The sequence below is a fragment of the Cyprinus carpio genome, chromosome B12 (assembly GCF_018340385.1).
Source record: "Cyprinus carpio isolate SPL01 chromosome B12, ASM1834038v1, whole genome shotgun sequence".
Classification (NCBI taxonomy): domain Eukaryota; kingdom Metazoa; phylum Chordata; class Actinopteri; order Cypriniformes; family Cyprinidae; genus Cyprinus; species Cyprinus carpio.
In genome coordinates this window covers 20,148,887-20,165,283 of record NC_056608.1, presented here as the reverse complement: position 1 = coordinate 20,165,283, position 16,397 = coordinate 20,148,887, and the positions used below count along the sequence as shown (strand labels likewise).

General features: G+C 36.2%; 1 protein-coding gene and 1 long non-coding RNA gene across 3 annotated transcripts; one reads left to right on the top strand and one right to left on the bottom strand.

Annotated features, from left to right (window-relative positions):
* Window positions 1–52: 52 nt before the first annotated feature.
* Window positions 53–5,061, bottom strand: si:ch211-152f22.4 (E3 SUMO-protein ligase ZBED1). The gene is made up of 4 exons (XM_019080737.2): window positions 4,904–5,061; window positions 4,613–4,681; window positions 4,018–4,095; window positions 53–3,912 (listed from the first exon to the last, which is right to left on the bottom strand). The coding sequence occupies exons 1-4, from the start codon at window positions 4,926–4,928 to the stop codon at window positions 2,537–2,539; spliced, it is 1,548 nt and encodes a 515-aa protein (XP_018936282.2). The 5' UTR covers window positions 4,929–5,061; the 3' UTR covers window positions 53–2,536.
* A 238-nt stretch (window positions 5,062–5,299) lies between these two features.
* On the top strand, window positions 5,300–15,046 carry LOC109113281. 2 transcript variants are annotated; one of them, XR_006156172.1, is made up of 7 exons: window positions 5,300–5,603; window positions 9,450–9,671; window positions 11,977–12,190; window positions 13,057–13,137; window positions 13,463–13,525; window positions 14,250–14,433; window positions 14,541–15,046. It is a non-coding gene; the product is annotated as an uncharacterized LOC109113281 (long non-coding RNA). The 2 variants fall into 2 exon arrangements; XR_006156171.1 differs by having other exon boundaries at window positions 5,304–5,603; window positions 14,250–15,046.
* Window positions 15,047–16,397: the final 1,351 nt, after the last annotated feature.

The following is a 16,397-nucleotide window of genomic DNA, read 5'->3' as shown; positions in this document are numbered from 1 at the left end:
TAACTGTGAGGACCTCTACAAATGTGAAACATGATAAGAAAACAGCTCCACCAAGACTGCATCGATCATTTAATATGGTTTCTGATTGAAATATTTTAGGATTTTCATGGGAAATACATCGGGGGAGCGGAAGGTGATCATGAACAATAAGGTAAGAAAACCATGAGGTAACTTTAAATGCGTGGATAGATTGATGTAACAAAAATAAAATAAAAAATGTTATATGTATTACATTCTATTTGATATGCTTCATTCTAGGCCTACGGCATAAATGTGTTCCCACTGCCATCTTGTGGTCAATAATTATTCCACAAGTACAGCTTATATTTTTTAAGAGACGATCTCTATTTTATTCTGCAATACAAATAAAAAAGCTGCCTTTTTAAATTGCAGAATAAGATATGGATTCAATGCAAAGTTTATTTACAGGTTTGTCAAGAGATTGTGTAAAATCTGTCAAAACTTTTAGTCACAGAAAGTGCAGACAAAGCCATTTTCATGAATAATATATACATTGTACATATTTTCACTGATTATTGACTATTTAATCGACAAAGTAAAAACTCCCTAAATGCAAAAATACCTTAACCATTATACCCCTTAAAATATATATTAGTTGATGTGCTGTTAGCATGATAGACAATAATAGCTAATACAAAGTAAATACTTCCTAAATACAAAAATCTTTTAATTAACCACTATACCCCTTACAATATATATTAACTGATATGCTGTCAGCATGGTAGACAATAATAGCTAATATGTCATGTTTTGTGACTGTTCATCTTTTACAACAAACAGGCTATGATCATTTTCCCATTTGTTAAATAACGAGTTAAGAGAAGAAACAGTTGCCATTTAGAAATTGCATCATATTTAGATTTTCTAGATCCAAGCTTCTTCTTCGACTGGCCACGAGTTTGGCTTTCTCCATGTCAAAGGCAACGCCAGCCGGGACCGCGGTAGACACAACAGCCAGGTATTTGCGTGCAACTTCACTCAGGTACCAGTCTTCATCTTTTGGGAAATTCCGAAATGCAAGAGGATCCCAGTCGGTCTGCAACATCTCCATTTCCAAGTATCTCCTCAGAGCCTTATCAAAAGTGTCTGGCTGTCTAAAGCTTCTCCCTTGATTCTCTTCATCCAGGTGTTTCATTTAAACAATTATTGTTTTCTTAATGTAGATGAAAGTCTTATCAGAGAGAGGGCGATGTCTCAGCATCTCAGGTCAAGAGCGGTACTTAATGTCAACCTGTCATTTTCTTTCTTTCTGCTCACTTAATAAGTCAACGTTAAATTCATTTAGCACTAGGCCTATGGCCTCATGCTGTTCTGAAATTCTTTCTAGCATATTTAGTGTAGAAAGCCATTTTTTTTTTTACTTTTGGACTGAGCAAGGTAATGTTGCGGTAACTGCAGCTTTTTTGTGCCTTCTTGAGGTAACCTTGTGCTTCAATATTACAAAAATACTTTTGATATTTTCCAACATGTTTGCACCAGCTCTTTCCAGTCAGAAGACTCCTCAAGTATCTCCTTAAAGACCAAATCCAGTGTCGGTGAAACCCCATCCTGCCTTTTTGATGTCTCTTTTTATCCCATCTTCATTTGACACTACCACTTTAATCTTGCTTCCAATTTCCCATTTATCTGCTATTTTCAGAAGTTGTCCAGCAAAATTACTGGGCTTATATTCTTCGGTTAGAGGTGTGGTTTCCAAAACATACGATCGCCGAGTCCATGTTATCAATCAGGTGACAGGGTTGTCATATATGTTTTGTTTGCTGTGGTGTTCCACACTACAGAAGACAATGCAACAGTATCTACACTTTCTAGACCTTTTTGCACAATTTGTATTGTTTTGGAAAACAATTTTTTCCAAGTATATCAGTAGATGTTGGTGGATATTGGAACCTTTCACTCATAAGACTTGTAGAAATGAAAGAAGGCAGGCTCTTCAACTATGGTGTGTGGATGTAAATCTGAAATAATCATATCCAGTAAGGGGTTCCATTGATCACCCGTAGAAGAAAAAAAGCAGCTCATTTTATACAATGCATATGCGTGTAGAAATGGAAAGCCTTTTTTTTTTTTTTTATGTGTCAAGATTTTTGGTTAAAATGCAAGTAAAAAAAAAAGTAAACTGTCCAACTTCTCAAAATGCCCGGGAATGAGTATCAAAACCATTCAGTTATGGAGGGAGCAAAATCTCTTGCTCCTGGTTTGCTTTAAATGTAGCTCCACCTTGCCTGCCTCACCTTATTCATTCTTCAGTTTCGGTTGCGTTTCTGAGGAAAAGTTTTTTTTTTTTTTTTTTTTTTTTTGCTATTGTCTCTGTGTTGGGCTTGCTCACTGTGTGTGTGTTTTTTAAGGAAGTCTACTATATTATTTGGTAATAATTTTAAGATTTTTTAAAAATTGTTTTTACATTTTAATTCATAGATTAATAAAAGAAATTTAAATTGTGACCATATTTGAAAAATCTACAGTGCTGAGCATCATTTACATAAAGTATATGCATAGTACATATGTGTTTTCTTCATTGGTTGCTGTTCAAAAACAGGATCATACTGACATTTTCTGGCTCCAGACAGTTTCTCCTGTCGACAAGCTGTGATTCTTGCAGCTGGTGCACACGTTCCACTGGAATAGCAGTGGAGACCACTGTGAGGTGCTTGCGGGCCACTGTTACCAGTTTTTTAAATTCTTTATGGCTCTTCCAAAATTCAAGAGTGTTCCCTGAAATGTTTGTTATTTTCCAGTACTTCTGAAAGACTGACTCTTCACTTTCAGTGTCATGACTGCAGTGCTCTGCAGATCCTCTGATCTGTTTCCTGATTTCTGCTGTGATATCTTCAATGTCAGAGTCCTGCAGCACGCTGGTTTTGTATCGCGGGTCCAGTGCTGTGCTAACTCTAAACCAAAGGTTTTTCTTGATGTTGCCAATATGATAGTCACATATTTCTGCCAGTATCTTCGCTATATCATTCCTCGCCATCCAGTTGTTTCTCAGCATCTCCTGCAGTTTTTGGACATGCGGTATGATTTTTGAGATTGGGCTGAACCCTTGACTTCCTATTTCCTTTGTGACATCCTTTAGAATATTCAGCACTGCCACAATGTTTTCCATTATTTTTCTTTCATTCTCACTCAGGCAAAGATCCTCCACTCGTCTGTCGACAAAAACCTTAAAAATGGCTTGCCACTGCTCTAAGATGTTCTTCAGCATATGGAGAGTAGTAAGCCAATTTAGACCACAGGACTGAGTCAGTTCACTTTGGCTGAGATTGAGAGAAGCACAGTACTGCTGGAGATGTTGTGAGGCTTTGTCGCTTTGGTGGAAAAACGCAACTATTCGCTGACATTTCCTCAGTAGAGATTCGCAGTCGGTTCTCTGTATGGTTTCTCTGAAAACTCTATCCAAAGTATGAGCAAAACAAGGTATATAGGTCCATCTGCATCCAGTTTTTTGGGCCTTCTTTATGCCGTCAATATTTGTGACCACAATCTGAGTTTTTTCTGTGATGTTCCACTCGTTTGAAATTCTCAAAAGGTGCTCTACTGCATTCTCTGCTGTATGCTTGGTGAGTAAATGGGCTGTATCTAGCACATACGATTTCAGATTCCAGTCTTCACTGATTAAGTGACAGGACACTGTCAGGTAAAACACCTTCTCACTGGAGCTCCAAAGCTCAGCTGAGAGAGCCAGGTTACTTGCGTCATTGACTGCTTTCTGTACTTCCACCCTCTTGTGCTTGTAAAGGTTCTGAAGTTCATTTCGGATGCATGAGGCACTTAACTGAACGTCTAAAGAGGATTGTAGAGTCCTTGTGAGATAATGTCTTTTCACGGAACTTAAGGGCTGCAGATCCTTTATGATTATATTCAAAACGGTCTTGAAATTTGAGCCATAACCTAATTAAAAATCAAATGCATTAAATGAGATCTAAAGTAGTCATACTGAAGAATTTTATTTTATTTTTTCTCATAGTAGTTTCATAAAATTCCATTACACCTCACCTCTGTTTGTTGGTAATTCTCGCTGATTATGGTCCTGTTGAGCATCTAACGTAGGCTTAACATGGGGCCATTTTCTCCCTGTGTATGATGAATACACAAACATATTTCTGTATTACCTTATGAGAAAGTCTTACTTGTTTGCATTTATTTTAATACTTTGTATTTAAAATGTTTATTTTAATGTTGAGTGTATAATTTATCTTGGTTTCAAATTTTAATTTGTATTTAATTATTTATTTTAATGTTTACTGTTTATTTTAGGCTAAGGTCTGACTCAGTGAGTCAGGACATGACTAAATTTAAGACGGTTGCCTCCAAAGTAGCCTAAATCTAGGCACCGTCTCAACAAATTAAATATAAAGGATTTCGCAACTGCGCAACTTAACTGTTAATTAAAAAGTTCCTCTGTGTAGACGTTCTTCACACTGTCAAACCACAAAAACATAACCTTGCACACAACTAGAGCTTAGGTTAGGTAGTCTATTTACCTTAATAACGATTTTGAAGGTTTTGCTTTAGATTGAACATAATGGGAAGCCTTGTGAGTGGCACTAAGCTTACGGGGGACTTGGACGGTGTAGTTCTGGGACCTTACCGTAGGTACATCTATACGGAAGCGGCATGAACTTATCTCGTTGTCTTCTTCCTCTGTGGGAATCATTTGCTAGAGGCGACAACAAAAATATATACATAACACATTTTTGATAGCCTGTCTTTTGTGTTTCACAGAAGGGCAAATCAAAACGAATCCTTCTCATTCTGCCAGTGTGCCATTTAATTTTTAAAACGTTGCCTTTAAATATTTTTTAAAGTAAATTTACATCAACAAATTTGCTTTCAAGGAAAGAAATAAAATAGCACAAAACAAAATAAATAGCCTACTTACCGAAGTGTACTCTCTTTTTGTTCATGTCTCTGAATAATACGGAGCTCGGATATCACGCAGTCTATGCTGAAGGGATGTTCAGTAGTTTAGGTTTCATTTTTGTGCACAAACATTAAAAGGTTCGTTTGTATAGGAAGTTGTGTAATCATGGGCGCGTATGGGGGTGGGGGGGGGGGGGGGGGGGGGGGGGGGGGAGGGGGGGGGGGGGGGGGGGGGGGGGGGGGGGGGGGGGGAGGGGGGGGGGAGGGGAGTTAGGACAATTCCAAGGGCCCCTGACTGACCAGGGACCCCAACAAATAGGTAAAAACTAATTTAAAAATTTTATTATATTATACACTATAAAAACCATCATCATTAAGTATATTTCAAATAATAATAAAATGAATTATGTCTTTGATTTTACTTATTTTGGCAATAAAAGTTAAATATCACCATTGACCAAAAAATAAAACATCCATATTGACCGACCACCCCCGTGTATCTGCAAGAAATGGTTTGGTCCTGCTTTAGCGCACTCATCAGTGACGGGGTTTAGTTAGTTGCAGACAGTGAATCAATGCATTGCGCGCTAGAAATACAGAGACCATAATGTTGAGTAGTAAAATAAAATCTGGTTTTCAGAAAAGGAAAGAGAGTAAAGAGAGAGAGGAAAGACAAAAGAAAGGGTGTCGTTCTGTATCCCAGTTTTTCAACAAGAAAGGTGGGTAACGTTAGCCTTTAGTCTGTGAGTGGTATTAACCCGTTGTCTATAGTGAAATAAGCTAGCTAGCTGCAGGCTAGTGTTAGACTACATTTCATCAACATTTAATCAGTGCAGGGAAACGTTTAGCAAGATATTCATATTAAATCATTGTCTATGCCCCCATTTATCAGACTTAACAGATGAGACAGCAGCACCCCAGTCTCCCCTTAACTGCACCCCTCCCTGTCCCAGTGAAGATGGTGAGCAACACCTGTGTTAATGACAGCATCATTCCAGGGAGTCTGTGTGGGGTTCTCAGAAAACAAAAACAAATTACTCACACAAATAACAACAATTACAAAAAAAAAAAAAAAAAAACAACAACCTCCAGTCTGTACTGGATGCAGTTAGAAACAATGAGTAGCTTACCTCAACCTGCATGTAAGTTATATTAAAATAATCCAGTTGGATGTGTTCATTTAGACTGAATTTTGGCCGTTAAATGACATCTATAGATACAGACTTTATTATTCCCATCATAAAGGGCAATTTATTTGAAAAGCTTACACACACACACACACACACACACACAAATCTATCGTATCTAATCAAGATATGTAATCAAGTGGTGGTAATACAGAACTATAGGTAATTTGTGTCAATGATCTGTAGTGTTACTGTCATTTATTGGTATATGGCATATTTTAATATACTGTATATATCACAGTATATATGTATATCCACATTGTGTGCATCCTACAGAGCCAGGGCCCTCTCAGGTAGAAGGAGGACGAAGTGTGGAAGGAAAGGTAGAAGGGAAAGAAAGTTACAGTGATGATGAGAATGAGAGATGCATGGTGGAAGAAGGCAGAAGTCATAGGCAGGATGCTCACCCAGGTTTGTGGCATAAGTGCCTTTCACCCTGTTACGACTTGATAATCCACTGAAACGATTTTGGAAACATTATTTTAAGGTAAAAAATGTTACATAGTGTTGCTTTAAGGACATTTTTATGGTGGCTTTTATTCTTGCATCAAATAGTGAACTGCATACTGTATGTAGACTTGCATTTACAAATCACCAGCAGTAAATATTGTGCTAGTACTAGTATTGAACTACAAGAAGCAAGACAGTTGCAAGCCTTTGATTAGAGTTATGTTAAGCTTTTGATGGGACAGACAGTTAGGTCCTAGAGATGTTGTGACAACAGCTGCGCAGAGGGGGCCCAATTAGATTTTTTTGTCATGGGGCCCAAAATTCCTGGCGGCGCCCCTGTGTGTAATCCTCCACTGAAGCACAGGCTATTCGGTTGTTAAGTGGTGACGTAAGAAGCGCTGTTTCCGGGTGCAAGCCTCAACTCGCTTCACTTCAGAATACTAACGTTACCTCAGAAGCCGTTTATGAGCACTGTGAGCAGTTGTTTTAATCTTCGAGAGAAAATAAAAACAACAACAACATTGTAAGTGACTTTCTTTCTCTCCTCTCAACGTCCAGCAGAGGGCACCAATGATGTTTCTTTCTCTCTGTATTTCTTTCTTTCTTTTTTGAGTCAACATTATTGCGTCTGATTGGTGAGGGACAGAGCAGCGCAGCTCTGAGTGAAGAGAGACATTATCTGTAGGCTAGCCTTCTATATGTTATACCATATTATACTGGGCTATATTACTATTACCTGCCTACTGTTTTATGGTAATTAAAACAGTTAGCATTATTCCACGTTAAATGTTTAAAACAGTACAGTGTTAGAATTTTATTTTTTATTTTTCTCTCTCTCACGTGACCTCGTCACACTGGATGTAAGCGGCAACCGGAAATAGATCATAATCAACATATATTCACTATAGTCAAAACAGTTATGTTTATTGTAGCTGTAGGCTTCTTGTTACCTCTTGTCATCAATCTTCAGATTCAAGTCATTTTAATAATTATGCAGATTGTTGAGCCTGTGTAGTTTGGTAAAACTAGCTGTAATAATATTGTATGTTTTTGTATACCTTAATAATATAAAAATACAAACAATATTCTAAACAAAGTACATTAAACAATTTTGTTTACTGTGTTAAGTCATGAAGCAGAACCAGATTTAATACAGCTGATTAATTGTTCAAGATGGAACTTGTTAGAGACAATTTGGATTAGTTGTATAGCGCCCCCTAGTGGTAATTCATTACCTGCGGACTTTCTGCAAATTTTAATAGATTTTTAGCATTTAGCAGACACTTTTATCCAAAGTGACTTACAGTGCATTCAGGCTAACATTTTTTACCCAACATGTGTTCCCTGGGAATCGAACCAACAAACTTTTGCGCTGCTAACGCAATGCTCTACCACTGAGCCACAGGAACACCACAAAGCATCCTTACAGTGGTTGTGTGCAAAGTATGACTGACAGAACTGATTGACATTTTCACTGAATATAAGCAGACATTACTCTGGTCTACTCAGGGCATCCAGAAGCCTCTTGATCTGTACACATCCTGAATGTTGCTTTGAGAAAAAAGCTTATTTTTTCAACATTTCTCTTTTTGTTTTATGCTGTAAGTGCTGAGGCGTGTGCACCACCCCTTGACACGTTCTGGCCCTGACCCCTGCCGGGTGGAGCGGGGTGAACTTCCTTCCTGTGGAGACCCACGAAGGTTCTTCGAAACAACAGTTCTTTCCTGGGATGCCAATGTTGCCAGGATATGAGTGGATATAGTAAACAGATCTGTTCATACAGTTTGTAGCCTCGTAAGCAGGAAATGGAGATGAACGCGGATACAGCAACACTTAATCACCAGCATTACTCTTACCTCACTAGATTTGTATTTATGAGGGGTAGAGTTACTTATAATGTGAGACTGAAGATGGTGGTACACCGACCACAACCTTCAGATTGGACGTTGTCCATGCTGTTGGCAGTTGCAATTGATATAAATAAAAAGTTAAGCTGATGCAATGTTAAAATCATTTCTCTTTTCCCAGGTTAATGTCAAGGAATGACACCAAAATGTGTAAACACTGTGGTTTGTGGCACTTTTGGCATTGCTTTATTTGTTCAAGCAGCCACTGAGAATTTGAGCTGAATTTTTGTGCATTTATTGAGGGTAATCAAGACCCATGTGGCTTTAAAACCCTGTGCATCTCCATTGTACTGTACATTGGGGACCAGTAGTGAGCTTGAACTAGTGCCAAGAACTACGTTGCGGTTCTATAAGCTTGGAAAAATCCCGCTCTTACTTTCTCAACAATATTTTCTTTCCTTTATGTACCCTTGATCTCCTACAGGAGCTGATAGATTTACATTCATGCATTTGACAGTTGTTTTTATCCAAAGCAGCAGACTTTGCATTCAGGGTAAACATTTTATAATTTCATGCATTCCCTGGAAATCAAACCAATGGCTGTGGCATTGCTATATTGCATGTTCTATTGTTTGAATCCTGGAATGCATTAGGGTGACGTTCAAAATTTATGAAAGGCTTTTGTCACTTGGCCCTTTAGGCTTTGCTTTTTTGTTTGTTTTATTTAGTTCTGAGCTTTCTTTTTGTAAATAATACATGCTAAATGTTAGCGGTGGTTTTAATAGTTTTGAATTGCTTTTTTCTTTGCTTTTTTGTTTGTTTTATTTAGTTTTAATAGTTTTGAATTGCTTTTTTGTTTGTTTGCTTTGCTTTGTTTTTCTCTACTCTTTTGAGTCTTTTTGATTTTTTTTGTGTTTTTTTGTTTTTTGTTTGTTTGCTTTGCCTTGCTTTATTTTATTAAATTATTAGTAGCTTATTAGTATTTAAATTTTTGTTTTGTTGTGTTTTGTTGTGCTTTGCTTTTCTTTTGTCTCTCACAACCCACGTGACCCATTTTTATCTCTTTACTCTGCTACGACAGGCCTTTTAAGTTTGAATTAGCCAGCTGGGCCTCTGGAAGGCCTGGTTCCTGACCCTTAACATTTGCACTGTAAACCTGACCGACAGCAGGAGGAGACACTGGCTGGCTGATGTGCCACTCACCCAATCTTCAAGCAAACATCAGGCTCACCTACAGGGTTCCACTGCAGATTTTGGCCTGCTGGTTGTTGGGGTGGTTGTCATGGGTGGAGTCAAACATCTGGTGAGTAAAATGGTTTACTACATATTAGAGTTACTTACTTTGCTTTAAAGGCATAGTCCACCCCTAAATGAAAATGCTGTCATTGTTTTTTCACCCTAATGTCATTCCAAAACTGTATGACTTCTTCTGTCGAACATAAAAGAAGGTATTGTGAGAAATTCTGACAGCTATGGCTCTTTAAGTGTGTGTGTGTGTGTTGCATCTTGATTCGTCTATATAGCATCATTTATTTCAGGAGCGATAAGACTTTCTGCCATGTGCTCGGAGTTGCCCTTCCATCCACTTTATATAACCTGATCTTACAGTGACTTGTGTGAGATTAAACGCCAGGCTTGCAGGACACGGGCCAGGTGAAATTGTTTTGCAGACGAGTAGGCTTATATTTCTTCAGCACTATAAATACACACACACACACACACACACATGCAGAGTCCGCCAACACTGATACTCAGAACATTCACACACATAATATACTGTAGATATCAACCATACTGCTCACTACACTCTCTCAGGCATGAGACGGGGAGGTTGCAGTGTGAATTTAGGCCTTGTCTAGTGGGTGTATTTATAAGCGGTGAAACCCGCCTAGTTCTGCGTGCCGCGGATGCCATGGGTGTTACCAGAGCAGCCACCAAAGGCCACATACATTCCCAAAGCCTCAGGCATTAAAGAAACAGAACGGCCATCCATGTCTTGTGTTTATTTCTACTGCTCAGATGTTAATTTAGTTTTCATGTGGGTTATTTCTGCTATGCAGTACCGTTTCAGCCTTTAGACTGTGCCGTAATTTAAGAAACTATTTCTATAAAAGGTTTTCAAGGTCTAATATAAAAACAGAGATATGCTCTGGTCAAGTGCTGGCACTTAAACATTAATTTTAAATAAATTACTTAAAAAATGGATAGAAAGTGAACAGGAGGAAACCAAACAGATATAAGATAGAATGTATGTATATGTGTGTGTGTGTGTGTGTGTGTGTGTGTGTGTGTGTGTGCGCGTGTATGTATATATATATATATATATATATATATATACTACCGTTCAAAAGTTTAAAATCAGTAAGATTTTTTTATATTTTTATAAAATATTTTTATAAAACAGAATTTATTCAAAATGGAAATACTCTATATACACCACCGTTCAAAAGTTTGGAGTTAGTAATTTTTTCTTTCTTTCATTTTTTGAAAGTAATGAATACATCAATTCAGCAATAAATTGATAAAAAGATATAAAAAAAAATCAAATACTCATAAAATAATAAAATATTAAAATCTGAAATTCTAACCTTTTAAACATATAAAAACACATAAAAAAAAACAAAAAATCAGCATCATATACCAAATATGTATATATAAATATATAAATACAAACACATGTATGTACATATTACTCAATATGTGTGTGTGCAGTGTATATTTATTATGTATATATAAATATATAAATACAAACACATGTATGTATATATTTTGTATGTAATATAAATTATATTAATATAAAAAATACATGTAAATATTTTCAAAATATATACTGTATGTGTTTGTATTTATATATATACATAATAAATATACACAATACACACATATATTGAGTAAACAAAAACTTCATATTTGAAAAAAAGTTATTTATTAGTATATTAATCGTGATTAATTGTTTGACAGCACTAATACACACACACACACACAAACATAAATATGTACATTTATTAAAAATAATCTTGTAATATTTAAAATATTTAGAAAAAGGGGAATTAAATAAACACTGGAATATTTTTTAATAAATATTTATTATTAATAAATATTTCATTTTAGAAGTTTAGCTTTCAAGAATATGGAAACAATGGCAACATCCACTCAAACTAAAGCTAAAAGTAATTATTTACAATTAAATAATATTTACTTAATTGTGACAATTTATCATATTTATATTTTGATGATCATATTTATATTTACTTAATTGTACAATTTATCTTTCATATTTTATTCGTTATATTAAGACATGATGGGGACTTGATGTATTAGTAGGAATGACTGATATATGACGTGTATATTGTAGGTGGCTATAAGTATAAATACTGTTTACAACTAAATTCTAAAGTCGTCTTTTTTTATTCTTCTCCATTTCTTTGTTGAAAAAGTGTACTAACAGCCAGTATATTGTGTCCAAGTTGCACACTGTGTCTTCTTTCTCTCTCGTACAGAAAGTTTTTCCATTAAGCTTTCTATCTCAAATAAAAGCAGCATTCATTTTGGTTATTTTTAGGGCCAATATCCATCCTGAAACCTCATTCCTCTGTATTTCTGCACAGGACAACAGAGGATCGGAAAACCCGAGAACACTCTTGAAATGGCAACAGGAAACAAGGAGAAATGAAGTGAGCTCCGTGCCAGAGGCTCTTTAGAGATCCAAGAGTCCCATCAGCAGTAGCGCAGAAGGGTCCATAAACCCAGCGGTCTCCACTCAAGTTTCCATCTGCTAAATTCTAGTCTGGTTAAATAAGAGGCGGAAACTTTTTCCAGCAGGTACATTTATCGCTTGACATTTCCTCTTGTGAAATGGTCGTAGCAGAACATTACTACAGCATATGCTGAGCACGAAAGAGTTGTTTACTGGAGAAACCATCAGGAGCAAAACGGGCTCAGTATTTTGTGCAGAAGTACACTATTAAAAAATGTTTTTAAGATACATTGAGTCTGATAACCAAGGTCAATAATTTTGATTCATCCATCAGTTTGCATAAAGGGTGCATTAAAAATAATGTACTTACATCAGTATGAGTCAAGGCATTTAAAAGCAGGAATTTTAAATACATTTTAAAGCATTTATTTTTTTATAATATTCAGTTTTGTATAGAAAAAAAATGCTTTAAATAATTTAAGTAATTTTTGCAACTTTTTCATCCCTAAAGGTTGATTTAACTTATTTAAAAATTATTAAAATTACTTATTTAAATTTTAACATAACCTGGAGCAGATTTCTACCACTTATAGGCTTCTATTGTAAGTTTTTTGCAATAATGTGATTTTGTTAGGGTTAATTTTTAAAAACTAAAGGGTGAATCAAAACTATTTGTATCAACAGAACTCCAAATTCAGAATCAAAATGCAGCATTACTTTTATGTGCATAACTGTGTAACATGAGTCAATATAATAATAATAATAATGACAGTAAACTATTGGTATCAGAGTAGACTATAATGGAAATGTTCACTGGCTGTGACTCACTTGATTCACTTATTTAAATAATATTGTAAATATTATAATTATTCTCCTCATTGTTTTTTTTTTCTTTTTTTTTTTTTTTGGATGAGTGGATGAAGTACGGAATGTATTAGTAAAATGTGTCACTTCATAAGCTTTTGCTTCTTCTTTTTTTCCCGCTGCGCAGAGACCACTATAACTACTGTACTGAGATCAGTGGGACAGCTAGACGTGAGAATTGGCTTCAACATCCATGACCTTCAGAGAGGTCAGCCCACATCCACATGCTCCTTGGCACAGGAAGCAGTTTGAGATAAATGAATATTTTTCTTTTTATTTTCCTGGCACTTGAAATAGCAGGCGATTTGGACAAAGGTGTGGCAATACTGAAACTGGTATTGTCACATTATGTAATGGGAGCTGAAATCAATGGACAGTGTTTTGCAGGAATCAGATTATGTGTATGAAATGAAATTATATTATGAATCTGTTTCCCTATTTAAAGCAGCTAAGAGGCTTGTAAGCTGAAAGCAATGGTATGACCATTTCTCTCTCTTTCTCTCTCTAACTTATTGTGTTTGTTTATGCTGAAGAAACAGAGAGCTGAATGTGCATACAGTAACTGCTCTACAAATCAGGAAATTATGTATTAAAAGGTAATATATACTGAAAATATTTTACCCAGTGCAATGTTTGTTTAAAATCTGTTTGATGCTGATTAAACACAAAGGTCATTGTATTTTTTTAGACTGCTTTATATGTGAAATATTTTGTTCTTACATGCTAGTTAACAGTGCTAGTGTTAAGAAATAGTAAGAGTAGTAGCCTATACAGTATATCATTATTTTAAGGAATATTTTACAAAAAAAAATTAAATTTGAGAGAAATATGCACAAACAAATCACCATTTAGAACTAAAACCAGTCTATAATAACCATAATAATGCTTAAAAATCCATTTAGCATTATTCTATGCAAAACTGAATATTACTCGCATCAAAATCCACCCACATTATTTGTTTTGAACTGTTTTGGGCTTGCAGATGGTTCTTGATCTGTGCATATTTCTCTCAATATTATGGATAAAAGACCTGTGCAAACGCGCAGATTTTCACTTGGCAAGATGTTTAATTAATGGACTGGAGTCATGTAGATTGCTTGTGGATTATTTTGATGTTTTTATTCATCATTCTGATGGCACCCATTCATTAATAGGATCCATTGGTAAATCTGTTCGAATGAAGAAACACTCATCTGCACCTTGGATGACATGACGCTGACCATAAAATGTTATCATAAAAAGATAAAATGCAATTTTACTGTAATGTTTTAATAATTCAAACATTTTTATGCTTGACAACTTTCTCTGTTTCTCTGCAAGGTTTCTGTTTCCTCGTGTCTCAGAGAACCAGAGGACAAGCTCTGCCCTGTCAAACTCAATCTGCTCCATCTCCTTGAGTCTGGGACAATAAGAACGTCTCCACCAAGATCCTGGATCACTGACAAACAAAGCATTGCACTGGCATGACAGAAAAGTGATAACAGGACAGCTATATCTCCTTCTGGTGCATGACTGCTCGAGCTTGTTACACATCATTCAACTTGTCTCTTTACTTGATTTTCTTTCAAAGACCTCTTTCTTGTCCTTATTTCTTCTCTTTCTTTATTTTAGAGCAGATAGCTGCTCAAGACAGTGGATATGCACACATAGACAGAGTTTCACCGAGATGGATGTAGGATGATGGTATGATATCAATGTTTGCGGTAGGAGGATGAGTGGGCAGAACAATATGGCTGCCCTGTCAGTTGTTTTTTTTTGTTGTTGCCAAATTGTTGGTTGAAGCTGAGTGGACAGAGTTTAGCAAGAAAGAGATTGTTTTACGTTGAGGATTGTTCGGCTTTTATTCCTGTTATGTGGGTGGAACTAGAAGTATTAACAGGCCATTTCCGATACTGTCCTCCTCAGCTTTTAATCAGCTTTATCACGCCTCGCTTATGTCTGAGTAATGCGTGATGACACAGTTCATCTGAGGTTTCGGAGAACTCACACCACACTGATATATTCTGCAGTGAGTTCATCTGGGCATGGCAACCACGTGAAACGGCAAAAGATTTCCCTTTAGCCATACAGTCTACATTTTTAAGTTATATTGTTGACTCTTAATGGAATTTATAGATTTATATATATATTTAGGCTGTCAAATGATTAATCACGATTAATCACATCCAAAATAAAATTTACATAAAAAAAATATATATACTTATAATATTTATAATTAATATATAAATACAAACACACACACAATAAAATAAATATATAAGAAGAATATGTTATGTTTATATATTAAATATATTTATATATAATATAAAATATAAGAATATAAATATATAAAATGTATATACATGTAAATATTTTCTAAATATATAATTTATGTGTGTTATTTTATATATACAAATAACATATACCCTGTACACATACATATATTATGTAAACAAAACTTTATTTTGGATGTGATTAATCGTGATTAATCATTTGACAGAGCCCCTAATGTGCTGTACTTTTTTTTTAATAACAACTGAAATCTATTTTAAATCTGAAATCTATTTTCTGGGTGAACTGTTCCTTTACAAAGACACTAGAATACATTTTATCTTTTTATTGACTTTAATGCTGTATTTGTGTTTGGTGCTGTACTTGGCATGTGGTTACTGTGCTTGTGAGAGCATTATTGGAGATGGCAGGGTGTGTAATGTGGCTTGGATGATCAGTGTAGGTGATAGAGTTTCATGGAGAGCAGCAGCAGAAATATGGAATGGACTGCAGGAAGCTTGGCAATACAGTATACAGTGTGCCATACAGGGGCAAACCACAGCTGAACCCCGGAGAGAACGCTCCTCCTGAGCACTCGTCTCCATAGATGGACTGAAGCCTGCAGCTGTTTTAAGGGCGGGAACTCCTCTGAATTTTAGCAGGTCATTAAAATACGGCCCTGATTACGCCCCTGCTATCCCAGGCAGCCGCGGGGCAGAGGTTAAGGGAGGACTCTCTGAGGGAGCTCCACTGTGGGAGGCCCAGCCTGACTCGTGATGGGCACGTGGATCATGAATGGAACATGAACAGACACCAACAACTGAAGGCTCACCGCAGCAGTTAGTGTTTCACTCCAAGTGCCCGACAAGAAGAAGAACCACACAGGGAGAGAAAGAAAGAGAGAGAAAGAATAACACAGGGATTTTAGCACAGTTCAGTCTGGATGACATTATCTCAGTATTTCATTTTCCAGATGTGACTCCAGATTGGTTTATGCTGGTTAGTGCTTGTCCAGGACCAGCGTTGACATGCAGTTCAACAGAATAAATTATTAATCAACCACTGTGGTGTTTTTGATCAAAGTTGTTACTCTGACATCAGTTTGGCAGTGGAGTTACATATTTCCTAACATAGGAATGGTGTACAGCACAGCCTCAGGTCTGTGTGCACAAACTGTAGCTCTGCATTCTCAGCTGTTGGGATTCTTTCTGTCTGCAC

Coding starts and splice junctions, on each gene's coding strand:
- si:ch211-152f22.4 (XM_019080737.2), bottom strand. CDS start 4,928: ATGAACAAAAAGAGAGTACACTTCG. Junction 4,682..4,903: donor CAAAAAGAGAGTACACTTCG/GTAAGTAGGCTA, acceptor TGTCGCCTCTAG/CAAATGATTCCCACAGAGGA. Junction 3,913..4,017: donor AGAATTACCAACAAACAGAG/GTGAGGTGTAAT, acceptor ATTTTTAATTAG/GTTATGGCTCAAATTTCAAG.